A 27,342-nucleotide genomic window follows, 5' to 3' on the forward strand; every position below is an offset into this window, starting at 1 on the left:
TCATCATCGTCAACCATTCATATCTTTCCGGGGGAGGGTTTATTCAATCGATTGATCCATTACTACCTATGCATGTCACAGAATCTATGGCACGTGCAAAGAAGAGGGCCCGTGTGGTTTGAAGAAAGTTGGAAAATGCCAGACAGATTGGCGTTCACCGGATATGATTTGTCCGTTCGTTATTATATTATTTCTATTTGTTATTTATTATTTGCTGCTGGCAGCCTAGACTGACCCGATAGAGTGGTTCGTGGGGGCGACGGGTGGCTGGGGGCCGGGAAGTGAGAAAAGAAGGATATAAAGATATATCCATTCGTTGCAGTTGCATGGAGCTGATAGCGAATCTAATAATCATGTCATTATTTGATAGAGATCAGGATTCCTCGGATAGGGGTATATCATATATATGTAACTAATATAACCATATGTAGCTATAGATCTGTGCCGTGCAAGTGCAATCACTTTCTTTCAAGCCCGCTTTTCGCATTCTGCATGAAAGGAACTTAGTGAAGTAACTAAATAATACCAAATAATGCCATTCATTTCCCTGGTTTCCCTGGTGTATTTTCTTTTTCTCCCGTTTTGCACGACGGGCCCCGAAAAATAAAAGCCCGTTTTCTTCTTGAGATGGGTTGGTGAATAGTTCCATCGTTGGCTGGCGGAATCCTTATCTTTCCCTCCTTCGTCAACCCATCGGGTGTTTCTCTTTTTCTTTCTCTTTCTCTTTTCTTTTTTTTATTTTTCCTTTTTTTTTTTTTTCAACCTCCCAGACTTGCGGATCAGCCATTCCATGGACGGGTGATATTATCGTGGTCTCCCCTGGGGTAGCACTGCATAAGCAGGCGGAAATAGACAAAAAGGGCCTGTACCTGTCCCCCGCAGCAAACATTCGTGTCGACACCCATCGCCGTCGAGAGTGTGTGCTGTCGAGGCCATTGACACATCACAGCAGCCGCATCGCATACGCACCGCCCTCTGCCTTCGGGATATTGTTGTTTTTCCGGTGTTGTGTTGTTGTGTTGTTGTTTGTTTCATCCGGCGACAGAGTTCGTCTTATTAGTAACAAACCTCCGCCCTCGCCGTCAACTTCACCGTGTCCTCCTACCAGCCTTCTTGACTTGCTCCTCTTCCCCAGTCCCGGACCGCTCGAGGAACCAGGTCCAGGAACACGGTCAGGAACGCTGTCCTCTCCCAATCTCCTGTTCCCCAGCAGGTTTCCCCAGAGCATGTACACGCTCAAACAAGACCGCCCGCATCCTGTCCCACCACCACCGCCTCTCACCATGGATCACCTCCAGCATGGCTATTCCACCAACACACCCGTTACTCTGCCTGGTATCCCAGAGGCTGCCAGATCTGTTTCCACGGTTTACGAAGGTCGCATCTACTCCCTCGATGTCGTCCAGCAACCCATCCGCGCGAGAATGTGCGGCTTCGGCGACAAAGTCCGTGCTATTTCTCTTTCCTCCCCACTCCCCTCCTCCCCTCCACCCACCGGGGCTCCCCACCACCATTGTTGGCACAACTGCACACCTCGCCTCTATTTTTATTTTACACGTAGCTAGCTAGCTATATCTGCTCTCCCACCAAAACCAGAATTCAATTGACTAACGGCGTCATGCATATTTATATTTTTTTATATCTAGGACCGGAGACCTCTTACCCCCCCACCCTGTATTAGGCTGATAGTCCGCGATGCTACCACCCAGAAGGAGATTGATATCAAGTGCGTTTTCCCTTGCCTAGTATTTCCAGCTTGGATATGAAATCTAATACGTTTTTGCGCTCGAACCGCGCACCCTGTCTTAAAAGCGAAATCGACACCTCATTCTACGTCCTGACCGTCGACTTGTGGAACGCTGAGGGAACCAGCGAGGTCAACCTCGTCAGACACTCGGCTACATCTCCTTCTATCTCTACCGCTACCTCCTCCGCCTACCCGCCTCCTGCCAACATCATGCCTTTCCCCCAATATGCCCAGGCCCACGGATACCCGCAAACCGCATACCCGCCCTACTACGGTGGACAACCAGGCTACAACCCTCACGCTGGCTACCAATATCCCCAGGGAGGCCCCGATCCATATTACCCGGGCCTCCCAGCTGCTAGCACCTACTACCCTCCAGGCACGCCCACTCAGGCCCTTGGACCCCAGTCTGCGCTGGGGCCGCACATTTCAAGTGCGTCCACGGGCATGTTTACCCGCAATCTGATCGGCAGCCTGAGCGCCAGTGCCTTTCGCCTGACGGACCCGGATGACAAAATCGGTGTCTGGTTCGTCTTGCAGGATCTCAGCGTTCGCACTGAAGGCTCGTTCCGGTAAACATTCCTCTGACTCTCTCTCTCTGTTATCCTCTCCGTTTCACCCACACGCTCTCTACTAACGCTCTTCTTTTGACAAAATGTCCTAGATTAAAAATGAACTTCGTCAACGTTGGCACCCAGAGCCAGGCCCAGGACCAATCACCCGGCGGAACTCCGTCCAGCCCCGTGATCAATGTTGGTTCGGCACCTGTTCTGGCCTCGGCCTTCTCGGAGGTTTTCCAGGTGTACTCCGCCAAGAAGTTCCCAGGCGTCATCGAGAGCACACCGTTGAGTAAATGCTTCGCGTTTCAGGGTATTAAGATCCCCATCCGTAAGGATGGGGTGAAGGGACCCCGCGGCGGACAGTCACATGGCTCCAAAGGCCAGGATGGAGAAGGGGAGGATTGGGAGAATGAAGGGTGATCTTTAGTCTTCTTGTCTTTTTGTTCTTTTTTTTTTTTTTTTTTTTTTTTTTTTTGATAAAAAAAAAACAAAATTTGGTTTTTCAATTTTTAATTTTCTTTTACTTCTTTCTGCGGTTCTTTTCGGGAACGGCGTTGCAGAATGGACTATTTTACTTCCCCTGGTGCCTTCTTCCTGGGTGTCTCTAATATTCGGTATTATGTGTTGTTTCTTCTATCTCTCTTCCTCTCATTTCCCCCTTTTCTTCTTGGTTGTCCTTCCCTCCACCTTTTTCTTCCTTATTTCCTTTGCTTTCCCCTTTTATTTTATCTTTAGTTTTTACCTTTCTCTTTCTTAGCTTTTCTCGAAATACGCCCTGCGAAATTGGATGAACCGGGATGGGTTATGGTTACTTGGGTTCAATCTGGTGTAGGCTTCTTTTATGCTCGTCTGCACGCTTGCGGATACTTCCATTTTTTATCTCTTTTCCGGCTCTGCTTTTCAACAAAATGACATAATGCAATATATGGAAAAGAGGGAAAACAAAGAACAAAACACAAAAATGAAACAAAAATAAAAAAAATATAATATATCGAGGGAGTCAATGAGTATGGCACTGTGTTTGGCATGTAGATATAGACCGTAATTCCAGCAGAGGATGGTTTTGATCTGCCTTGTCCATGGAACCAATATTTGGATGTACTTACTGTACATCCTATTTTCATCCGAGGGAAGATGGGACAAACGACAGATGCCTTTCCCCCGCCTTCATTGCTCCTACTTACTCCCAGCATGCCTTCATATAGTACATGTGATGTGATTTTTTCACGAAATGGAGGGGGTTTATATTTTTTCTTGCATGTGCCAAACCTTGTTACGCAGCATTTTCCACCAGGGCCTCACCCCCTGCCCCGCTCCGCCCTGATTAAATACCGTTGCCGTCGTCCTGTCCTGTGCTAGTATCTCCAGGATCTACCGCTAAAAGACCGACCCCGAACAAAATGACTGACCAAAAACGAATATCCACCGGCCGCGGAGGCGCAGGTACGCAGCTCATTCATATATACCTTAATCCCCCTCACGTCGGGTTAGATATAGCTCCATCTAGCTAATTCCGCACAAAAACATTCGGCTAGGAAACATGGTTTCTGTCCCAGGAACTGCAACTACAGGAACAGGAACAGGAACTGGAACTGGAGCTGGGGCTGGAGCTGGAGCTGGAGCGGCAACGGTTACATCCCGGACCCCAGCTGACCTTGTAACGCCCACTATCAAGTCGGATATGTATACCACAGGCCGTGGCGGGTCGGGGAATATAGTTGCCAATGACGATCCGGCCGTCGCACGCATGGCGCAGGATGTGGAAGTAGATGTGATAGGGGAGAGTAAGGGGGAGAAGGTGTTTTTGGGGAGGGGTGAGTTCAAAAAAAAGATTTTTTTTGTTTTTTTTTTTCCTCCTCGTTTTTTTGGTCATCGTTTGTTAGTTCGTTGTGGTTGTGGGTTTGGTTTTCGATTTCAAGGGGTTATGGATCTGCTTTTGACATTGTTTTGGATCTTGCCTTCGTTGCCTCTTCCTCTTCTTCTTCTTCTTCTTCTTCTTCTTCTTCTTCTTGTTTACCGCTAACGTAAATAGGTGGTGCGGCCAATATATATGATACCTCCACTGAGATGGACAACAACAAGGATGCCCATTGATAAGGCAATCATCTGAGGGAGTAGTTTGAAGAAGGATCCTGAGTTCGAGTTTCATATATCAAATGACTAGTATAAGATGTTTGACCATGGCGTGATTAGTTAATGACCGGGTGATTTCTCTTGATACCTTTTTCCTTGGACGTTTCTTTCTTCTTGTTCTATTGGCAGTTGCCATTCATTCATAGCCGTTGGAACTGGTTTGTTGTTTCACGGTCGACACCCTTGCGGGGTCATCGAAAGTCAATAGAAGCACGACGAGCGTTTTCGGGCTCCATTAGCAGCTGAATCAGTACGAATGATGGATTCATCACAAAGCCATGCTCTAAGCATATTCTTCTTTTCCCATTTAGATACTCAGCAGGGGACACCATTGACCAATTCTTGAGCCGACCATTTCCCACTTGACCTCCTAAGGATCCCCAGGGAATTTTACGCAGGACATTGTAGATACGCATAGCTCGCATCAAACCTACTCCGCACATGCCAACCATCTAAGCCCCTAATATCAAACAACCGAAATTGCTAAACTACTGCCCCCTTGGATCCTGGCCAGCAGATTCATAGCTTTGCATTGAGCGCCAATAACCGGGAACACGATCCCGCCAGAATTGTGCCGAACCCCTCAGCATCTCGAACCGTACGTTTGGAGGCAGTTTCCCTGGTATGTTCCCGCAAAGGTATCAGATGCGTCGGTAACGACAAAACTGCCATACCCTTGGTCGATCGGACTAAGCGCAGCGAATGCAAAAAATAGCTCTGTTAACACCCCACTACCATCTCTCACATAGCTTTGCCGTGTCAACTGCATGTTCGCATCAAGTACGCGGTGCTAGGGTTTGGTTAGCCATGGCCATGGATTCCTTTTGCGGCACTGATCTCAGACAACCAACTCCACGGCAAGAACATTGATGATAATGTTCAATGAATGAACACATCAGTGATGTAAATATCTGAGGCTGACGAGTTTCAAAGGATTGATCTCAATTGGTTGCTCGCGTAGTCGGATTTGGAGAGCCAGTTTGATCGGGGTTCCGATCATTCCATATCGAGAGAGCTGATGCAAAATTTCCTTGTGCTGAGGTCTGAATATCTTGTCTCTCGACAGTCTTAGTCATAGAAGATGGCTGCAGTTGAAGGCATATATGTGTTAACACCACTAACGAGGGCATATGAATGTGTGTCGCTGTACAGGTCCATTAGAACCAATGGCAGACACATGTATTATCTCCAGAGGCCTTAAAGGGTACCTCACATTTATCTCTCTCCCCACTTCTGCATGGGAACTGTTTGTGATACCACTCAGGGAACAATGGTAGGTATATGGGCAAAAGCAGGGAGTAATGAGCCAAGATCTGTGCAGATGCTGCTAGCCGTTCGCTTGTGTTGGTCGCCCGCCCAGCCCAGGGACCAGCATGTGGGAGGGCTTTATTGATATCGATATGAGGGGTCCGACCATGTTAGCTCATGCTTTCAAGAAGTATCTGTGTGTGATGGTTTACCATGTCGGCTGGAAATACAGCCTCAGATTATGCTCCCTGCGCAGCAGGTCAGTCCGAATTCTAGATGCACATATAACACATGAGGTAGCGCCCAGGATATATTCATACGCAACGTGGTGGCATGTTTACGTACCCAGCGAATGGCAATTGTTTAGTATTTCGTATCTTAGAGTACATGACGGTTAAATCTCTCCAGGAGTTTGAGTTCGATGGCTCAAAGTAGCTAACTAAATAGAGAAAAACATCTTACCTATTTAGGCAATTCAGATGCTTCAGCTCCAACAGCCAGGGAGATTCAGGTTTTTTCCATTCAAGTTGGATGGAGTATGACAAAATCGCTTCTATGCGAAAGGGAAACTATACCTACTTAACCTAGTTGTCCTTACGGTTCTTCCACCTTCCTGTACCGCGAAATACATAGCATCCGAAGTTAGCCGTGTTCACATCGCTATCGATAGCCTAGTAGCTAACCCCGGCCAAAATGAGGACTGCGTCGCTCCCGCTCGAGTCTCTGCTTATTGTCAAGCATCCGCTTCAGAGACTGCATTCTCCCTCTCGCGGGTTTTCTGCAATTTTACATGTCAGTGAACGGCTTATTATATAATACCCACGCGCTTCTGCTTCTTGACTGTGTTACGATAGCAATATAGCTTCATTCAAAGAGCTACTAGTAGCTACTGTCAGAATTGATATTGATTGATTACGCTTCCCTTTGGTTTTTCAGTTAGCTGCACTATCGAGCTTCGCTTTTTCGTTCAAATAGTAAGTGTCGGTGGTGTTCTTGGTTGGATGTATTTATATATTTTATATACATTCATACTAGCATATACCTCTCTTCTCTGTCAGCTTCTATCCCCTCCGTGATGTCCCTCATCTGATTGACGGCTTCGGGGGATAAAATGATGTTTTTAGCATCATCGACCACCCGAATTTAGCGTACGTAGCTATCCCAAATACAACATTTTCAATGAAACGATACATTCATGAACTCTGCTGATTAAAATCGATTCACAGGAGCGAGGCATACGGATGGCATTTCCAATATTTGACCATCATCGGCCTGTGCATGGCTACACTCACAAACCTGGTGGGTCTGGCTGCAGACGTATTTTTGTCAATACGCCTGTTTGCTGTCAAGAACGTTCTCCTGGTGTGCAGCGCACCAATGGAAGTGTTGATCAGTGTTTTATATTGCGGCTTGAAAATCGTAAGGCCTTCCCCTCACAATCTTGCCTGAAGCTGCAATGCCATATGCCTAGTCTAATGATGCCTTGATTCCAGATTGATGCTAAGCTTGTAAGGCCCGATTGGGTGGAGCTATCTACGGAGGCTGGTGAGGCTCCTTTTCATTGGTTTCGAAGCTGGATCAATTGGACTGATCCGTATATCAAAACACTGCCATAATCGCTTCGGTTATAGATATTGGATTCCATGCTATTCCAGCCATAGTGTTGGCCATCGATCTACTGTACCTTTCGCCGCCTTGGTCTATAGGGGCCATCCCATCCATGGGATTGGCTAGCATCATCGCGTTTGGCTATTGGTTTTGGGTGGAGAAGTGCTACCAGTATAACGGATGGTATGTATCTCAGCTCCCATTCATATGCTTTTGATGTATGCTTAAATTCGACTTTTTATCCCAACAGGTACCCTTATCCGATTTTCGAAATGCTCACTACTGGCTGGCGAATCAACCTTTTTTTGTTCAGTGCTATCCTGATGACCATAAACACCCTGTTATTGAAACACCTTTATGGTCGGATGAATGGCTTCCTCCATCCCATTTCGGGCACACATCCAGGAGATTTGAAAAAGGCTTAAAGGCTCTGCGCCTATTATAACCCCTTCGCCTTTGGCGTGTGGATATGATGAAATCGATCGACTTGCGTTATCATATCATCATGTCCTGCATTGCCAAATTGGGGGTAGTTCAACTTGCCGATATCAAATCACTCCCCCATTATCTTATCTTAGTGAGAGCGCATTTTGGCATTTTGACCTCGTTCTGGAGCTTGATGCCACTGTTAAAACCCATGAAGAATAATGCAGCACAGAGCAGCTGGACGCTTGATGATTATTACCAGTAGTACATGTTTGTTTGGTTGTGGAGTTACTAGTACTTTCTCTATTATTGTGATTACATGGTATGTCGAAACGAGCAATGGTAAATCTAGCGAATAGACAATGAAGGACATAGACATCAGAATAAAATGTGCACTTCGAATAATTAGATCGGAATCAATCTACAGATCTGTACATATGTTCTGCCTTCTTCGTGGGCTGCATGCCAAGACCCTAACAATCTGGCTCTGGCTTACATCATGATCTCCCAAAAGCTTCCTCACCACCGGACAGACCACACACCACAACACACACACGAGCACACAGACACACACAGACATACACGGACACACGAACGATCATTGCACACCCCACTAGAATGCATCTCACCGTGATAAACGGGCCCTTCCGCACTGCGGCCCTGGGCAGCAGGATCCCGTGCAGTTTGAGCCCGTTCATTCTGTCAAGCTCCTCCAACACTGCTGGGGCGCCAACCTGCTCATCGTTCCCCGCGTTGCACCAGCAATGCAAGTATAGCACTGCTCGATCCCCAAGAGCTCAACCGCCGCAACGGCAGCAGCGCCATGCGAGTACTGGATGCAATGGACAGCCGCTCTTCAAGTTCCAGCACAATCCGGCCTCGCGGATCCCAAACCGTTCTACCTTTGCCCTGCTTCACGTCTCCGCCGCCGCCACCACCACCACCACTACTGCTACTTCCCCCCGTAAATTCTCCACACAAGCTCCCTCGTCATCAACGAGTTCGTCCGCAAGCGGCCCATCCGCCCATAGCAGTACGCCTCCCGAAAACTTGCCCCTCGATTGGAACTCCTTCTTCCGCCTCCGTGCCTCTCGCCGGAAATACTCGCTCGTCTCATCCATCGTAGCATCTGTTTTCAGCACTGCTGGTGGCGTGCAAGTGTTTGCAGCGAATAATATGGATTCCATAGGTGCGCAGGCTTTGGGCCTTGATCCATTCATTGTCCTAGGTTTGGCAACTGCATCATGTGCGGCGTTGGGATGGTTACTTGGCCCGGTATTGGGCAATTCGCTCTGGGGCCTTGTGCATAGGAAATATAAGGCGGCTGTCGCAATGGTATGTTTGGCTTTTTCTTTCCATCTCCACCCCCGCTTATCTCTGTTTCCTCCCACTCAAAAATTTTTTGCGTCCTCATTCTTTCCTCTCATTATTTTTGACTTCCATGATTTTGCCATGGCCATCGTACTGACCATCGATGCTCCTATTTTCCATAACAGAAAGAAAAGGAATTCTATAGCCGGATAAAGCGGTTCCGTGTGGACCCTTCTGCCAATTCGTACTCCAACCCAGTTCCCGATTACTATGGGGAGAAGATAGGCAGTATCCAGGGCTATCGCCAATGGCTCAAGGACCAGCGTGCCTTCAATCGAAAGAGGCGAAGTTTCCTCTGAACTGAGGGCTGAATTGAACCAATTCCGCCTAGAGATATATCAAAAAGCGTACTTGAAGAAGCACAAGGATATTGCGGGAACATTAGAATTTTGGCTAGGGGTGGGATTTTGGGAGTGAGGGGTTTGTGAAATGTTGTTTTATGATCCATTCTTGTTGAGGTTATTTATTTACCTTTTGTATCACGGCAGAATGGATAATGTAGTTTTACCCAATCATGGTCATATGTGGACCTTGTTCTGTCTACGTCCTTTACTTTGTTTCCTTTGTTTGTTTTTATCCTATGTGGAATGCTATTTTCATATGTACAGTTGCAGGCTCCCCATCCAATCGTTTGTGATTTTGGTCCTTTCGATATCCGATTGATAAACCTGTATCATCATAACCTTGGCATTTGAGTTGGCTTAGTACGTCGGCTTCCCCGCACGCCTTCGCGGGTAGCGTCTCCAGCAGTTTTATCTTATTGCCTCTATCCACCTCATTCATCGGCTAATTTTGCGAATTAAAACTTCTATAAAAGGTTATTCGTTTTGTCATCCTCTCGCGCAACTTGCGTGAGCTCCGATAAATTTTCAAGGGTGCAATTTATACCATTTATCTATCTTCGTTTTCCTAAAATTGAGCAAAATAAAACGTAGAAATACGTAAGATCGAATCCCGCGTTATCAGTTTCTAGGGCGTTGACCCAGCCTGTCTTGCAATTCGCTGGTGTGAGTAGGAGAAGGAAAAGTAATAAATATAAAAAAGTGAATTATTGAAAATACGGCAGAAGCTATCTGAATTGAGACGAAATAATGTGCTCTATGCGTAAAGGGGGAAAGAAAGCGTGGGGTCTCGTTGTTCAGCATCAAAGGTAGAAGATGGAAATGGAATAAATATGTCCGAACTGAAAAATGCCTTTCTTAAGAGGGAATAAAATAAAAGACTACAACCAGATTGGAAACAAGAGAGAAGTAGAAAAGGGAAAACAAAAAAAGGTCATAAATCGATGATATAAGCGGGTAGGTTGCTGTGCATTTATTCTTTCGAGCCCGCAAAAGAAGAGAGGCAAGGAAAGAGGGTGGGTGTTGTGACTATAAGTAAAATGTTGGACCTGCGTAGTTGACTAATGGCAGGGACAAGCTGGCAGTGATCTTGAACATGGGTCCGCGGTAAAGCTAAGATTGCAGTTTGCAAGCCTACCATATCGTCGACACGCCTCAATGGCAGCGCTTGCAGCTTCGATCGAATTGAAATGTATCTGCAACTCGGTTTTGGATGCATTCTCCTCCATATCATCCCCAAGATCGAAATACACGGGAAGCGCCTTTTTGACATATGTTACAACGTCCGTATACCGTTCGGGATCATGAGGGCCTTTGATGGAGATGCACCTCGTGTGGCCACGGCTGACCTTTTGTTCCATATCCACCGACATGGGATATGTAGCCTGCTTAAACATCTTGATACTGGCACGCTGATCATCGAAGAACACTCCATGGTTTTGGGAAAACCTGACATATGCCCTTGCATCCTTTTCGTAAACGAACGTGACAATCCCCATGTGATAGCCCGCAACGCGCTCCATATTCATCAGATGGGCAGCTAAGACCGGTCCGCCGCGTACAGCTTGGAACAAGTGCCTCATGCAGCAGCTGAGGGGAAGGTTCGCAATGGCTACTGTTCTATAACAATTCCCTTCGGCCTTGGAGGGGTCGAAGATAAGCCCGTGTTTAAAGAGTCCCAGAGGGTATTTGGTGCGAGGCTGTGCGTTAAGGGCTTTGGCTTCCTGGGCGGCATCATCAAAGGGGGAAGTGGTGGGAAGGGTGTATGTGACTTTTCCATCCCATGCCACAGGGATTGGCCGTCTAGCACATCTTTCGCTTGCTGGTGGCTGTATGGTCTGCACATCGAGGTAAGAAATAGTTATTAAGGAAGGAGTTTAAATGGAAGCGGGACGTATTACGTACTGGCAGCAAGCGTTTTGATTCTGTATAATAGTCTTGAGACACGTCTGTTGGTGACCCAATACCTTCCAATAGAGCTTTGATTGTTTCTTTCTGACCTCCATCGCTATGGGTGTTCATAGAAGACGCTGCTTTCATCTCCAAATGAGATTCAAAGGCTCGAAGGTCGTCAAGTGAATAATCCTGGATCGGAGTTACAGGCTTTTCAGATGCCGGGCTGACATCGTCCAAGAGATCTGGTCTCTGTTCTGGAGGAGATGGCAATGGAGAACAGTCCACCACTCCAATTGAGCGACTCTTCTGTACAATTGAATGTAATTTCAACTGGAGTATCTGATACCGCATCTGCGCGGATAAAGCATCACCATCTGATTTTGCTAAGCCACTGTGCATGCCTCTCGGCTGTGGAGACTTGGAATTGAACGATTGCGCAGATTCGGAACGCGCTCCAGGCACGCTTTGCTTTTCGTTTGCATCTTCTTCGTATTCCACGAGCTTCGTAGGCGCTAGTCGATTCTTTCTTAGCTCCTTTTCAAGCAATGAGATGCGGACATCCTGCTCAGCTAGACGCCGCTGAAGAGCTTGTAGAGCATTTTCCGATGTCGACTCCAAAGGCAGTTTCGTTGCTTGTACATTGGGTTGTGAGCAGCCACCAGGAGTAAACGAAGCCCTTTCCACCTGGGAGGCCGACAACCTTGACAGGCTTGAGACGGGGGCCTCCATTCCGACGTAATTTGTCAACGGATCTGAGCAAGCCGAATGGAAAGCCGAATGGCAAGAGTGAGAATTGCTAAACAAAACACACGTTAAGTTGACAAAAGGAGAGCCGTTATGTGGCTTAAAAGAAAGTCACTGAAGGTAAGAGGAAAAGGCGAACTACACAAGCCGTGGGATGAGCCAGTGTTATGTAGCTGAAGGGTGGCGGGGTGGAGATGGGAATGAATGAGGTGTGAAAGGGGGTAGTAGTGAAGAACGAAGAATGAAGAACGAAGAGTGAAGAGTGAAGTGAAGTTCCAGCGACAGCAACAACCGGGGATGGTGATAAGAGGTAGAAAGGGGCAACCAGGGTTGGCTTGTCACGTGTTGTTCCGCTTCATCACCCGGTATCGATATTATAAGGATTTGGATAGGGGAGGTGAGAGGAACAAAAAGGATTCGCAGCTCCGAAACCGATCAATCGGAATGTGTTCTATTCCAGATATATCAAGCGTCTGCCTCTCTAACCATATCTAGCCAGCAGAATGGGCCAAAGAGCTGATCAAGAACAGTAGGATGAGGGACTAGAATCAATATAGAAATTAGTTTTGCTGCGCAATATTCTAACCATAACCAAGTCAAGACACAGTTACATACATACACGAAAGGAATTCCCAGCTTCCTAAACCACGAATGAAGTTTTCAAAGAGTGTATAGAAAATCTGGCCGCTTATCCCCTCTCATCCCCACCTGCGTCGGATCAAGCCCTTCCACCCAATAGTTCCTCTCCCCACGCAGCCTCTTCCTGTTCTCTTTGCGAAGGAGGGTATACTGTAAAACACTCCCGCCTAGTAAAAATAGGACTAGATATGCGAGTACAGTAGCGTGCCCCGGGTAGAATCTCGGTCTATCTTCTCCTCGATATATGTTCGATGTTATACAGCCCTGAATATTCCCCCATCCAATAACAAAACCAAGTATTATACCACGCTTGTAGACGCCTGTTACGCAATTAAAACCAGTTTTGAAAAGGGGAGCCAAACAAAGGAGGAGGTAATGGGGATAAGTACCTTCAACATTATTGCTTATCCATGCAATGGTATTAGGAATTGCGGGGTAAATGCCCATTGCGCCGAAGAACGTTCCAACGTACTTCACCGCTGGTCTTTGGGAAGCGAGGAGCATAGTGAACCCTGTAATACCACATAACGATATAGCCATGTTGTAAATGCCCCGTTTATGAGTGCGATCTGCGATATATCCCACAGTAATAGTTAAGCATGCCGCAACAGCGTATGGCGGAACGGTGAGAAGCTGAGCCATAGTGGAAGAGTAACCTAGATGGGAATGAGGTTAGGTTTTTTCCTTTTACTTTCTTTTTTTTTTGTCTCTCTTTCTTTATTTTGAATCGACAGGAGTCGTATTTACCCTAAGATTGATGTTAGAATCCAATTTAGAAACAAGTTCAATTTGTAGATATTTGCTACACTTACTAGCTCAAAGATAATCGTCGGGACAAAAAGCGAGAATGCATAAAGGGACCCATTACAACCCATGTATATCATGGCTGACGTATACGTTTTCCAGTCCTTTACACTGGCCCAGAAATATTCTGCTTTGAATTCCTCGTGTGCGGCGCTGGATTGTTTGTCGGCAGCCAAACGACGGATCACCCGCTTGCGGTCGGCCTCTGTCAAGAAAGTTGCCTGGTCTGGGAAATCCTGGACAACCCAGAATGAAATAATGCCAATGACAACTGTGAACAGGCCTTCCAAGATGAAAATCCACGCCCAGCCAGGCTTCCCGCCAACGCCATCCATCTGGGCGATAGCCGCCGCAAGCAGACCACCAAACGAGCCAGCAAACGCCGCCGCGGAAAAGAAAATAGCCATCCGAATGCCAAATTCAGATCGCTTGTACCAACAGGACAGTAAGTATCCTACACCGGGGAATAGACCAGACTCAGCAGCTCCCAAGAACCATCGCGCGGCCATGAGACCGGAGAAATTGCGGACTAAACCCATACATGTCATGCAAATCCCCTTGAACCACAAGGAATGTTAGTGAAATCACGGGAGCATACACCCTAGAATGAACGTGTAAGAGAGGCCATACCCAAGCCACCATTATCAGGGGGATGAAGACACTTGGTTTCCACTTCTTGAGCAAAACGTTGGTGAGTGGCTCGAGTGTCGAGTAAGAGACGAAGAAAATGGTGAGAGTCGCATTGTATTGAGTATTCGTTAACCTGAGAGCGGTCTGTAGTCCATCTAGCTTCGCATTTCCGATGTTTGTCCGGTCCAAGAAGCTGTTCGGGTAGCTCCGTTAGCAAAACAATACCAATCACACAGTTGTAAGAGAGGTCGTGTGTGTGACAAATGGTAATATACCTAAGGAGGTAGAGGAAACTGAGCCACGGAATCAGGTGTTTATCCAGCTTTCGCACCAATTGCCTATCCTGCATTCCACATACACCGCTTTGTTAGCTAGATAATTTCGCTATAAGATAACAGCTGCTGGGTACTACTTCGCGGTCACATACAACTACTGCTCTCTCCTCCGTGCTCAATCCAGTGTCCGGGTCGTCGACGTCGGGGTTAAGCACCTCATGGGGGTGTTTGGATTCGAAATTGTCTTCCAAGCTCCTTCTGCCGGCTTTCGCATCGGAGATCTCTTCGCCGTCTATTTTCCACATCGTGGACATCGGGCCACGCAAAATCTAATGCGGGAGGAAAGGAAGAAGAAAAGCAGAGGGGAAAATCGGAGAAGTGGAGAGAGATAATAATGAAGCCATTCCCAAGCAGAAACAGATTAAACCTCGGTGGTTGTACAAGCACGTATGACACGCCATATTGCTGGGGGCAAATGGTCGCCTCTCCCTTCTTCCGGTTCTAAACTTGGGCACAGCATTCTGAGAACAAAAATAGAGACGTGACACGGTTCCATGGATGAGCTTCCAAAAGCTTAACTCTTCAGAAAGGTAGTCCCTAGTTTAGTTAGTAGGTAAACAAGCACCGAGGAGCGGTTTCACCTCAGTCTCTTATATAATAATTGTGCCTATGCCGCCCCACCCACCTGGGTCTAAGCATAATGACATTTTGATCAAGAATCTCAACTATTCTTAAAAAATCAATCTTTGGTATGAAAATATAAAATCAACTATCAAATTCTTTATAGAAGAATACAGAGAAGCAAATTATGAACTATGGGTGGAAGGTTGGTTCATTGTAACTATCTAGCGGGCGCAGCACTGTTCAAATAGGTGTGGTCATGTGGCATTCTAGCGAGCAATAGGGATGCCAACAAACTATAAATAAATTATTCAATTATATACTTAATTCTGTATCAGAGAAGGTCCTGAAAATATAAAATATAATAGTTGAATAAAGCCGAACAATCTTTCACTATTGAGATAATTTGAAATATACTAGGGGCAACCTGTCCCTAGTACGGGTGGGCAAACAAACCTCTCCAAAGGGATGGAAAGCTGAGGCCCAATACACTATAGCAGGAACTTCGTGGAACATGCAGTTGAGGCAAGACAGAGCAAAAGTGCGAAATCATATTATTCATCATGTTGCTATTGACTAAACAATATTATCACAGGTATCATCACTAGATATCATCAGCGAAATATCATCAAGAGCTAACTTATTTCACCACTTGCTGGGACACTAAATCACATGATATAGTATGTTTTAGAAATACCAATCAGAAGAATACAACTTCAACCTCATACACTCATCGATTATAGCTGCTTGATATAGTATTTAGTAATAATGAATATAAATCAATTTGCTTTAGCAGCTTTAGCAGTTCAAAAGTGTGAACTCAGTCAATGAGAAACTGCCAGGCTATGTAATACTTCTAAACCAAGTTTACACTGTCATATTTTCAATTATACAAATAAAATCTGTTGAGCACTGAGCAGCCATGAACTCTATATAGTTAGCTCGAATAATGACAAGATTAATCATTCTATAAAACCACCTCTGATTCAAACAGAGGATGACTTCTATCATCTAAAGAAGATACTCTTATACAGTGGATTCATACAGAGCCTATGTACAACATCTAGATATAAGTTGCATCTCTATGCTGATGTCTAGAATTAGGAGTTAGAATAGAACACGTTCTATATAGAGTTTGATATCATATGATTTAGTGTCTCAGAAGGCGGTGTATCTCAAGAAGTGGTGAAGTATATCGGTTATTAACTAACAATAAATCAGGTTATAAAGAATCTAGTATGTGAAATTATTAATACTTCAGGACTAATAGTTAGTTTAGCTACTTTAATGATATTGTACTAAATGTTGCCTCGCTTCCAGATGAGGGGCCCCAGTGACCGAATGGTTGCCAGGTAGAAGATACCTTCGGGCGGACCCACTACCTGATTTAGCTTATTGTTCCTGAGCTGGGAACCCGCATTGCATGTACAGTACTGTACATACCAGTCCTGCACTCATTTGATTTCCCTATGTTTACTAGTTATCTTGGCGCATTTTCAACACCAGCATTCCTTTTGTATAACCAACTCTTGCCTGTATTTAACATCACACAAGGGCTGCATACGAGTATAACGGAAGAATGATAATAATAATAATACCCGGCTCACAAATTAAATAGACAGCCAATCATATGTAGAGTTAAGTTTAGTCATTTATTTTGGTCATCATTTCTCTACCAATCATGTGGGACGTTCCAAGTGGTTGTGCAGTGTATTAGCATGATGTAGGTAGCCTAGGAACAACACACATTGTTGTTTGTATCTCAACAGAGAGAATTGGATCATTTTTACTCATTTTTTGTTCATTTTAAATCATTATTTTGTCCATTGTATAGAGAAAACTTGTATATTATTGACCTCTATCTACAGAGAAATTGAATCATTTTTGATCATTCTATAAGGAGATATGTTCCCGTACGTGGTAGGGCCGTACGGATAACGCGCCCCCTTGATAATAAGCAGCGCCCAACGGCAGGGGCCTACCGATGCACAATTCTATCATTGCAAACAGCGAAGTTTAGCGAAGGGAGGAAAACACAATCACCACAATAAAGGAGGTAACATTGCTGATGATTTTGGCATGAAATTCGATGACAGCGAAGAAGCCGGCTCTCCAGCAAGTTTGATGGAGTGGGGGATTGTTGAATTTTATCATTTAAATTTGGCAGTGAAACGATGTTTGATTGTAAATGATTGGATGATAACTGCATATAATTTCCAATAAGTTTTAGATCATTAATGTTTTTCTCATGATTTTAAATACTTTATTCTGAACCATTCAATTGACTTTATATATTTTGTTGATTAAGTAAACATTTTGACACTTTCCACTTTTTATTCTTCAAAGCTTTTAAGAATTTATCACATTCAGTTGTTTTAAAAATGTCAAAAATATTTTAACAATAAAGAATTAAAAAAAAAAAAAAGATCTAGTGAAATGTAGAAAAAATTAAACTTACTTTTGCTAATATTTGTTCCATCATTATAATGAATATAGATTGAAAAAGAAAAATAGTCCTCATAACAAATACGATAAACAAATTGGTAATCAACTCGATATTAATATTGTCGTTATTGCTATCTGACGAATGTGGAACTTGAAGGCTGATTCATTTTAACTATTTAACAGGCGCAGCACTGCTTAAATAGATGTAGAAGGATAGTCAGCATTAACTATTATCGAGTTAAGCGAGAGTAACACACCCATGGATTCATTCATGGATTATGGAGATGGCGCCGTGGCGCGTGCCTGGGGCAGCCGTATCTATATCTAGTGGCTATGTGGCATCAGCAAGTGTTAGTCATTAACCAAATCCACTCCCTCTCATTTGTTGAGTATGTCAACAGCAGAAAACCGCAGTATACAGAAAATATTTTGAGAATCTTCAATTTCAATCCTCATCATCAAATATCCATCAAGCATCATAATTATCGTTCAATTACACCGAGGAGCAGTTGTAAAAAGTTGTTGATATATATAAAAGAAATTTAAAATTAAAATCCATGTCTCTATTAACTATAAAAATCTATAAGTCTTATATAATATGTGATGTAAAAGAATCAAAGAAAAGAAATCAAAAACTGCAAAAATTTCACTCAATTAAGCATTGAATGATAGTCAAAAGCAAGCTATTAATAGATGAATTTACCAGATCAATATAAATATTTACTCTTTCACAGTTAAATATATTAAAGCAGGTGTTAAACTGATCAGTAGAATCATAACTTATACATTTGATTTGATTTGATTGGTCTTAGTCCATTTCTGAATGTGACATGAAACGAATCTAGGTTAAAAGAATTACATAAAAGAACTAGATTTTCTAAGAATATAAATACGAATATACTAGAATTATTAAAACATGAGTGAAGATGCGATTCATCCGAAGTGGTGAAATATGTTAGATTTGATGGCTCGTAGAAAGGATAATCCGCTTGGTGTATTATAGGTGTTCTGTGAACTGGCAAATATATTTCCGTTCGGGTCCATTGCCACCCCTCTGCTGCCATCAATGCTAGGCGTGTCCCCTTCCTCCCTATACGGCATCTCGCGTTATTCCGTTGGTAGGGTTGCAAGTGCTTAATATGAATGATGCCATCCCCTTTACCTCCCCTTTGAAGTCTGCTGGATTATCACTCCTGAGCGTACAGGACAGGGTCCAACGCCGAGGATTTCCTAGGGAGGAGAACAATCGAGAGACAGGGGACCAGACATTCGTTGTTTAGTGTTGACATGTCCAAATACGGGATGTTATAGAAAACGATGATATGGGCAGGATTTTACAGAGTAGCAACCTCCAGGCTTGATTCCAGTTCAACAAATTGCAAAACCCTATCCAAACCTTTCACTAATTAGGCCTCCAAAACCATACAGCATGATCAACCGCCCGCGACAGATAGATACTAGTATCCAACAGGAGGAAGTTTCCTACCAGCTAATGAAATGAATCAACCACTCCTCCCGGTTGCACAAGGCTGAAAGGAAGGGGAAAAAAGGAAAATAGGGAAAAAGAGGAAAAGAGGGATAAAAAATAAAATGAAAAAAAAAACCAAGCTCCGCAAAGAAAAGACCTTTCATCCTTGAGAATAAAGCCATTTTAATCGCCTTCCCTCTCATAATACCTGTTACCTTTTTTAGGCCGACGTGACCTTTTCCCTCTTGACACAGAGGTGTGAGGAGTCTGATGCTTTAGATTCGTTGATGGGTGCATTCATAAAAACCGATGCACACGGACTGGTCGGTGGCATTGGATGCAGCGCTGTTGCTAACAGATTATGATGACGATGCTTTACGTTTACATTCGTCACAGTCGCTGTCCACGTATACGGTCATACAGGCGATTCCACGGCTGGGACAGTTGAACCCACAAGGGTATACCGGTGTTCCATAAACTACATGACTGCATTTGTAGACAAATTGTTTCCGGTAACACATGGTAGGGGAGATATCTGGGTATGTATTTGGTCTGCGCGAGCCAGTTAGCGGGGAAGGTTTGATTCCGCGTCGCGGTTTTATTTTCCCCTGCTCCCTGGGGGGGTCGTTCTTTTTGTCTCCCATCATAGAAGGTAATACTTACAAGTGTATGACACCACAGATATGCCTGAAATTTGGAGATAGCACTGACGCGCTGCTGTTTCGATTCGGTGTATAAGCCAGAGGTTGACAGCACACCGGTCCTGTTGGACAAGGGGAAACGGGTCAATAGATCAAGTAAAATAAACACAGTAATTTGGCCACTTCGATCCTGCGGCGAAATCGGCGTTGATATCACCAGATATTTCACGATTTTTGCAAGTGGGTTAGCAGACGCTCCTGAAGGGGTTAAATAATAAGCCTATCTAGCAAAAAACTTTGTTATTTAGACTGTGGTGGTCAGCAAGCAAAATATTTCCTTTGGACAAACAGTGGAGATGGCGAGAGGGAAACAACAGCTGTTAAAAGGATACATGAGAGGGATATTCTGGCGTTTAGAGTATGTGAAACAGTTGAACGGCGAGGTTGTCACAAGACAGCAATATGAAGGATATCTCTATGGACAATGAAGATTCTAGATTCCATCAGGTCAGTGATAACCTGGGTCTAAATGGAATGATTATGTATATTAAACCCCCATAATATACAACCTAGCTATCACGCTCCAGCATTTTGCATGATTGCTTAATCTGAATTGAGACCTGATCAATCTAAATAAATGACAAACATGTAAGTTGGGCTCCAATTATATAGTGTAGACCAACTACACACGATACTATGCATGTTAGGAAGAACTTACATATTCATCCGTAAATAAGTTGAAGTGATGACCAGGTACGTTCAAAACGGCTGGCGTGAAATGATGTGGATACTTTTCCCAGCCCAGGCTGCGAAGCTCGCGCACAACATCAACCCTGCAAACTGCATCCGGAGTGTCTGGCATTGACACTGGCACGTAGTCGTCACAGCGAAGGAGAATCGTCTTAGGGATGGAGGGAAAATCGATGTTTGCATTCGATGCCGTCGTTCCATTTTTCATATCGGAATGGGTAGTATTGGCGGGAGCCACGGCATCAGCGTGGTCCTCCATTATAGCTGGTGGTCTGGGCTCGATTAGGGAGAGTTCCTTCTCTAATTCTGTCCTTTTCAGGACCAAACCGGAGTCGCTACATCCTCTCCAGACGGGAGGAATCCAGCTATCAACCATGGGTTGAGCTAACTCCATGCAATGGGAAACAAGTTGGCGTGTATCAGCCCGGGTGTCTTTGCTAAATACAGGCTGTGGACCAACGACGTTCGAAACCGCCTGAGAAATCGCGAGTGGGTATATAGAGTCAATCATGACCAACCCTAAAACGCGGACCGCTGAAGTCCTGAGCAGGATGTTTGCCACCTCCAACGAGAGAAGTCCGCCCAGTGACCACCCTAGGAGGAAAAGGTTTTTAGTAGGAGGTTTGCATGCGATGTTGTGTATGTAATATTCGAGAGCAGCTCACCACCCAACAAAAGTGGTCCCGACGACACAACTGAAAGGATCAGATCCGCATATACCCCGGCCATTTCCGGGAGTCCACCGTCCCAGGGCTGGCCGGAATAAAGACGCGGGTTCTGTATGCCATATACCGCTCTATCTAGGGAATCCAGATAGCAATATGATACGATTGTTCCCCCGCCGTCATGAACGAGAACAAGAGGTGTTGCGGTCTCTAGCCCAGGCGGCGCAGACTGTATCATATATATGCAGTCCTCCATGGCTATATATCTGGCGTGGTCAATCCGGGTTATAAGAAGCTCGACGTAGCTAGCGACAAACTTCTCACTTTGAAGTTTCTCGGGTTAGGGACCTTCGCCGGCGCCTCCAACGGCTGGCGCGGGGTAAGAAAATGAGACTTAGCGCTAGAATTGGAAGCAGTTTACAGGTCCCGTGCCGTTAACTAGTTAATATTCGGCCACTAGGGCAAAAGAGCTCAACCACCTCCAGCGCCGTGGTGGTATAGAGGGTACGAATCACCCAATCCAATCCCCCCAACAGTTAATGTCTAAAAATGCTAGTATCAATAATTAAACAGGGCCGCCAATTGGTATTATGTCGATGAATAAAAATGAATTGACATATGATATCAGGTATGAAGAGTATTAAATTGAGGATGCTAGTATAAATGCATGAGAATATGCTGGTATCAAGGTATTAGATTTAAACATAATAATAGAATTTCTCCTCTGAACTTAAGAATCCACTGATAACAACTCTATTTTCTTGACAATGTTCTTGGTTCCATCACATACTCAACGTTATCCGCAATATCGTAGACATAATGGCAAATCACAAACCAAAATAGTAGTTAGTTACATCATAACAAAAAATGAAATAAGTGAAATAAATAAATACAAAAGCAATACACTGCGTAGTTGATATTCTTAAAATAAGTGATGCAAAATAAAATCCTTAGTAAAACCTAAGCAGTACACTGCCAACCACCTAGGCTAAAAAGGCCATAACTGCTACATTTCTGCCAATACCGATAATTTATAAATATAGATATTACATGTAGTTACCAAATAGAAGTCAGTTGTTGTATAATCTAGATGATTATAACTAGTAAGTATTGTAATCTGATTAGTGGTGATTTTAACAGTTCAGCTAACTTCTAGAATAGAAGATTGTAGATTCTTGGTTCAAAATTTTGTCACGGAAATTTTGAACAGACCTTTGAACGTGGACACTAAAGCTGAGCGGGGTTCAAAAATGATGCGTCAATTTTTGAATCCATGCTCTGGTTGAAGGTTTGAAAATGTGAACCTTCAGCTCTTTGGAGTCAACGTTCAACTACTACCTATTACGGACTAGCGCAACGCACGTATATAACTCCCCACGCCCTCTGCGAGCTGTTTCCCTGCAGCATCAGAACTTCAACGATTGAGGCGAAAATAGCGTTGTTACGGCCTTGTCCCTCGTTTCAAGTATCGAGCGAAAGAGTTCTACAATTGATTGAACATGGATCCTGATTCTCCACATCCCGTTCATGAGCTTCCAAACCCACCTTTGTCGCCAAGAAAACGCCGTCAGCTCCTTCGCGAATCAGAGGACACAGACGGACTTATGACGGTGGAGACTTACATCGTCAGATCAGATCCTTACCGTTCCAGTACCCTGCCAAATCCACCACCATGGCCACTTGCATTCGATGATCCTCCAAGCGATGCTCTCAAGTTGGTTCAGGACTCCCATTCGACGATTGTTGGTATTCTGACTAGGCATGGGTTTACCGAAACTGATGCAGCTATCCGTCTCAGTGCAATCCATAAGCCAGGATATCCAGGCAACCAGGATGCCACTCTCCTGCTGCAGATCTTATTTCATTCTGAGGTCCCGAGACGTTTGGGACCCGCAACGGACGAGATTCGAGCTTTCTTCCAACATCACCGTTTCAACAGTCAGGAGATTCATGTTGAAATTGCTCGCTCTGACCTTGTTTTCCAACCGTCTCTATTCGCTATTGACGCTGAAAATGAAATTATACCTCACTTCGAGCACATTAGGGCTGACTTGGTTACTTTCCTGCAGACAAGGCTAGGCGACTCCTGGAGGATGCTCTGTCTCTGCCTTGCCGGCCGGACTGAGGAAAAAGCGAAGCCAACTATTGTAGTCATGGTTGATCCGTATACTTCTGGAGATTGGTCAAACATCCTCAGCGAAATGAATCTCATCATCCGATCCCAGGAGAGAGCTACCTTCGCAGTTGAGTTTCTACCAGGATCATTGCCCCAGATCAATTCTACGGAAGATTCGGAGAAGGGCGAACTTGGTGTCTCCTATCTTAATCGGCTGGACACCGAGAGTCCACTTGAAATGGGTTGTTCGATCGGTGTGTGTGGGAAAGAAGGCGGAGGAACTATGGGGGGTTTTCTGACTTTAACCAGTGGCAGATCAGTTTACAAAGGATTTTTAACAAATTACCATGTTGTGAGAAATCTGTCAGAATCCCCAGAGGCCCTTGCAGAAGCGGACCGTTTCGGGGTGTCTCCAAACAGAGGGACTACCGGAGGGGACGTATTTTATCTTGCAAAGCAAGATATCAGTGCGACACAGCAAGATGCTGATGACAGCATAAAAGGACTTCAACAACAGCTTCAAGAATTCAAGTCCGAACAACACGACCGAGAGGTAGCTGGGGCGCACCATTCCATCCGAATCCAGAAAGGCATAGAGAACTCTGAGAAAAAAATCGAAGTGTTTGAAGCAACACGAAAGATAGTCGATTCGATGCCAATTAACATTGGCCAAGTCCGATTCGCGTCAGGAAAGGCCCTCGTCCAAGACAAGAAGCGTATCATGGATTGGGCATTTGTCGGATTAGCGAAGTCGTCGCTTAAATTATTTAAACCAAATCGCATGCCAACCGTCCCGCTTTCACAGGAGCCTAGGCAATACGGCATCGATAGGTCGGTCAGTGTTCTCGCCTCACAGCCATTGGATTCGTTCGGGAAGATCACAAGAGGCTCGTATTTTTTGAAATCGGGCAGAACTACCGGTGTTACAGCGGGGATATGCAACGGCGTCCTTGCTACGTGCAATTGGTGCGAGGAGGACAGGATGCGCTTTGATTCTCAGGGGAATCAGGTTGAAATACGATCTGGTCAGACGGAAGAGTTTATCATCTTTAGTAAGCGAGCTCACATAGCCCGGCATGAGCAGACTGAATTTTGTGCACCGGGGGACTCTGGGTCCCTGATAATCAATGAGATGGGTGAAGTTTGTGGACTCCTTTACGGTTCCGTGTCCCTATTCTGTAGTCCTGTTGGGGAGCAGTCTTTTTACGCTAGTGCAGGGTTGGTTATGACGATGGACGAAGTTACAGAGTCCATCAAGATGAAAATGTCCTCTCAGGGCCTTGGTGATGTTCCTGCTATTGGTCTTGGGTTGTAAGACCTCCTCACAGCCTGCTGTGATAATGACTCTCTGTTAGAAGTGGGGTTGGAAAACTTCCACACTTGATTATTCATGAGTCAACTGTCCAGATATTTCGCGGGTTTTTCAAAGCTGTCTTCAATACACTGAATGACTTCTATTTTCTGTTAATCAGTTTACTTACAAGTCTGATGCACCTCTCATCGTTCCGTTGCCAGTTTAACGCGACGCAGGCCAGTTGCCCTGTGAGCCCTGTTTTCAAATCTTCTAATACTAATATGCTAATACTAATATGCTAATACTAATATGCTAATACTAATTGAAAATCGATATTCCTCCGAACCGTTTATTGCAACGTGATCTCCGATCCCCTTTATGTTCCATACCCTGTTTGCACGCGTCCGCCACTTCTGCCACATCTGTAAGAATTGTTTTCGTTCTACTCTCTTTACATTCTGCTGCATCATTATTCTGCATCTATTTTTGCAATCTTATAACAGGGAGATGTCTGTCTGGCTACCTGCCTGTCTGCAAAACCTTCATTGAAGATTGAAGCTTATTAATTAGCTGGCTATATAGTTATAGCTCCTAATTAAGGGAAATAACTATATATATATTTCTTTATATGCATATATACAGACTTATATGAAGGAAACCAACCAATGGACAAGCTCTATATTAATAAATATCTTATGCAACCGAATGTAATGGTCTGTCACGATCAGAGCGAGAGCTCACAAGTATGAACACTTGGGTTAGGAGGCGAAGTATGTCTGTGAGGAATAAAGGAGGATTCCGTAAGGGATGGCTGTTGCGCTTCAACCCCATGTTTGCCCACCAGTTACCGCGATGTGCTGCTTTAGCCAGGTTGATCAAGAAGCAAACCCCCTGAAACTATGGCCGCGAGCATCAGTTGGGCAGGGGACATTCGCATCTATTCAATAAATACGCGGGTTGGTGGTGGCCAACCAGCCATTTTTGCATCTTGGACAAGTACTCTTCCAGTTGCACTGCATACGAGATTGAGAGCCCGTGAACCTTTGATAACTTAGACTAAGTGAGCTAACTATAAAGTATAGTTAATCAAGAGTCCATTTGACGGGGGAGTTCACGTCCTTTGCGGGGTAGAGCTTTGGAGGGCATCCAGTTGCTCCACGGGGAAATGTCTGCATCAACATAAAAGCACTGTATATAACAAAGAGAAATTATTTTTCCTAAATGCGGGGTGAGGGACAAGGATCCCATAGTATCAATGTTAAATTGCCAAACGCCTCATAACCATGAACCCTCCAATGGCTTGTTAGAATTGTCAAAAAGAGCACTAGTACCCCAGTCCGAAGGCCTGTATTGTAGTTAACTACCGTAACTATGGAGCAACTATTTACTCCGTGCATTTCGACCTAATCAAAATTCGTGCTCGCCGCTATCTCTTGCATTGCGGCAAAGTTTTGCTGCAGCGACGCTATCTTTTGCTGCGTCCGCTGGACACAATCAAGACCCAATGGCAGGCGTAGGAAGCCCATTTTCCCTTCTCCCATGCCAGTCCCATTGATCACTTCCATAATTCTCTTAATGGCCTTGGCGGGATCCCCTGGCTGTTTGCCGTCGAGAACAAGGAAACGTTGCAGTGAATCGTGCAAAGGTGTGCCTTCGTACGCCTTCGTCGTTCCGGCCGCGGGGGTTTGTAGCGCGGTCGCAAATTTTGTGCGGAATACCCCGGGCTCGACGATGAGGACTCGAATGTTAAATGGGGCCAGATCGCGAGCGAGGGATTCCGAGATGCCTGTTCAGTTGTGTCAGTAGGATATTAGGGTAGCATTTCATCATGGTCTATCGGCAAAGCGCACCTTCAAGGGCAAATTTGCTCCCCGCGTACATCGAGCAGGCCGTCTGCGCATCAAGCCCGGCTACGCTGCTAATATTCACGATAGTCCCTGACTTTCGCTCTCTCATCGACGGGATAACTGCTTGCATGACGCGGATTGGGCCGTAGACATTGGTATTGAACTGCTGGTGGATCTCGGATTCGCTGTTCAGATCAACAGAAACATATCGTTATACAAATATTCTTCTCATTGTCGGCCTTGCATTGTAGCACTCTGCGACCCCAGCTGGTTGGCTACTCACCTCACATCATCCAAGGCCCCGAATAAAGCATAACCTGCGCTGTTGATCACAACGTCAATCTTGCCGTACTCCTGCACAATCCGCCGGACCTTTTCGCGCACGTCGGACGCAGTCACATCCAGCTGTAGCCATTTGCCCCCAAGCTCTTCGATCTGTGGGATCTCCCGCTTCGACTTCTCTATGTTCCTCGCAGTCGCAATGACTCTATTGCCAGCCTTCAGAGCCGCTTGTGCAAGGGCGCTCCCAAACCCGGAAGATGCGCCGGTGATGAGCCAGACAGGAGAATTTTCCATGTTCGATGATTCGCGGTTGGCAAGATAGAAGTGTTTTAATATTACTATGTGCTTTCGTCTTGGGTAGTTCTATATCGCTACGGAGTTCAGAACGTTTGCAACTTGAGGATGAATTGGAACTGCTCGCCTTTACCACCTTATATATATGTAAAACTGTGCATCCTAACGCTGGTTCGGAAATAAACTAAGCGCGAGCCGAATTCCGACTTCCAGATGGCGATTCCGTCGTTCGGAAATCGCGGAGTTTGGCAGGACGCGAGTGTCTGTACAGACCTGTGAAGACCAGTGACGAGACGATGGTCGGAGCGGCGAACTGGTACAACCCCCGATAAGGGTCTTCCGTGGCTCCGTATGTGAAAGCGCGCGGAGATCCATGGAGGTTGACATTTGGAAGAAACGGAGGAGCTACCTGAGATCTGGATATGGCGATCTGTCGTAGTTCCCCTGGCCATCGTAGAAAGGCTGGATGAACCACATAGCATTCCATTGCGGAATCG

The 27,342-nt window shown here is 45.1% G+C and overlaps 10 protein-coding genes across 10 annotated transcripts; 5 read left to right on the top strand and 5 right to left on the bottom strand.

Moving 5' to 3' along the window:
- Positions 1 to 1,140: 1,140 nt before the first annotated feature.
- Positions 1,141 to 2,727, top strand: HCBG_05740 (uncharacterized protein; the record flags this gene model as incomplete). Its single annotated transcript, XM_045432789.1, has 4 exons — positions 1,141 to 1,445; positions 1,647 to 1,726; positions 1,813 to 2,319; positions 2,412 to 2,727. The coding sequence occupies 4 exons, from the start codon at positions 1,284 to 1,286 to the stop codon at positions 2,725 to 2,727; spliced, it is 1,065 nt and encodes a 354-aa protein (XP_045286905.1).
- Positions 2,728 to 3,707: 980 nt separating this feature from the next.
- On the top strand, positions 3,708 to 4,401 carry HCBG_05741 (uncharacterized protein; the record flags this gene model as incomplete). Its single annotated transcript, XM_045432790.1, has 3 exons — positions 3,708 to 3,750; positions 3,843 to 4,121; positions 4,340 to 4,401. The coding sequence occupies 3 exons, from the start codon at positions 3,708 to 3,710 to the stop codon at positions 4,399 to 4,401; spliced, it is 384 nt and encodes a 127-aa protein (XP_045286906.1).
- Positions 4,402 to 5,901: 1,500 nt separating this feature from the next.
- HCBG_05742 (uncharacterized protein) lies at positions 5,902 to 7,721 on the top strand (the record flags this gene model as incomplete). The annotated part of the gene is made up of 6 exons (XM_045432791.1): positions 5,902 to 5,947; positions 6,277 to 6,480; positions 6,625 to 6,662; positions 6,915 to 7,107; positions 7,320 to 7,479; positions 7,547 to 7,721. The coding sequence occupies 6 exons, from the start codon at positions 5,902 to 5,904 to the stop codon at positions 7,719 to 7,721; spliced, it is 816 nt and encodes a 271-aa protein (XP_045286907.1).
- A 572-nt stretch (positions 7,722 to 8,293) lies between these two features.
- On the top strand, positions 8,294 to 9,929 carry HCBG_05743 (presequence translocated-associated motor subunit pam17; the record flags this gene model as incomplete). The annotated part of the gene is made up of 2 exons (XM_045432792.1): positions 8,294 to 9,057; positions 9,219 to 9,929. The coding sequence occupies 2 exons, from the start codon at positions 8,341 to 8,343 to the stop codon at positions 9,390 to 9,392; spliced, it is 891 nt and encodes a 296-aa protein (XP_045286908.1).
- Positions 9,930 to 10,495: 566 nt separating this feature from the next.
- Positions 10,496 to 12,059, bottom strand: HCBG_05744 (uncharacterized protein; the record flags this gene model as incomplete). Its single annotated transcript, XM_045432793.1, has 2 exons — positions 10,496 to 11,272; positions 11,340 to 12,059. 2 exons carry the CDS (start codon positions 12,057 to 12,059, stop codon positions 10,496 to 10,498), a joined length of 1,497 nt encoding a protein of 498 aa, XP_045286909.1.
- A 575-nt stretch (positions 12,060 to 12,634) lies between these two features.
- HCBG_05745 (uncharacterized protein) lies at positions 12,635 to 14,759 on the bottom strand (the record flags this gene model as incomplete). The annotated part of the gene is made up of 6 exons (XM_045432794.1): positions 12,635 to 13,033; positions 13,103 to 13,346; positions 13,526 to 14,074; positions 14,148 to 14,340; positions 14,423 to 14,490; positions 14,575 to 14,759. The coding sequence occupies 6 exons, from the start codon at positions 14,734 to 14,736 to the stop codon at positions 12,735 to 12,737; spliced, it is 1,515 nt and encodes a 504-aa protein (XP_045286910.1).
- Positions 14,760 to 20,166: 5,407 nt separating this feature from the next.
- Positions 20,167 to 21,268, bottom strand: HCBG_05746 (uncharacterized protein; the record flags this gene model as incomplete). The annotated part of the gene is made up of 3 exons (XM_045432795.1): positions 20,167 to 20,226; positions 20,316 to 20,941; positions 21,013 to 21,268. The coding sequence occupies 3 exons, from the start codon at positions 21,266 to 21,268 to the stop codon at positions 20,167 to 20,169; spliced, it is 942 nt and encodes a 313-aa protein (XP_045286911.1).
- A 1,133-nt stretch (positions 21,269 to 22,401) lies between these two features.
- On the top strand, positions 22,402 to 24,443 carry HCBG_05747 (uncharacterized protein; the record flags this gene model as incomplete). The annotated part of the gene is made up of 1 exon (XM_045432796.1): positions 22,402 to 24,443. One exon carries the CDS (start codon positions 22,512 to 22,514, stop codon positions 24,441 to 24,443), a length of 1,932 nt encoding a protein of 643 aa, XP_045286912.1.
- A 1,382-nt stretch (positions 24,444 to 25,825) lies between these two features.
- HCBG_05748 (short-chain dehydrogenase/reductase SDR) lies at positions 25,826 to 26,845 on the bottom strand (the record flags this gene model as incomplete). Its single annotated transcript, XM_045432797.1, has 3 exons — positions 25,826 to 26,208; positions 26,273 to 26,454; positions 26,553 to 26,845. The coding sequence occupies 3 exons, from the start codon at positions 26,843 to 26,845 to the stop codon at positions 25,826 to 25,828; spliced, it is 858 nt and encodes a 285-aa protein (XP_045286913.1).
- Positions 26,846 to 27,029: 184 nt separating this feature from the next.
- On the bottom strand, positions 27,030 to 27,332 carry HCBG_05749 (uncharacterized protein; the record flags this gene model as incomplete). The annotated part of the gene is made up of 1 exon (XM_045432798.1): positions 27,030 to 27,332. The coding sequence occupies one exon, from the start codon at positions 27,330 to 27,332 to the stop codon at positions 27,030 to 27,032; it is 303 nt and encodes a 100-aa protein (XP_045286914.1).
- Positions 27,333 to 27,342: the final 10 nt, after the last annotated feature.

Source organism: Histoplasma capsulatum (genome assembly GCF_000150115.1).
Source record: "Histoplasma capsulatum G186AR genomic scaffold supercont2.7, whole genome shotgun sequence".
In the NCBI taxonomy this organism is placed as follows: Eukaryota; Fungi; Ascomycota; class Eurotiomycetes; order Onygenales; family Ajellomycetaceae; genus Histoplasma; species Histoplasma capsulatum.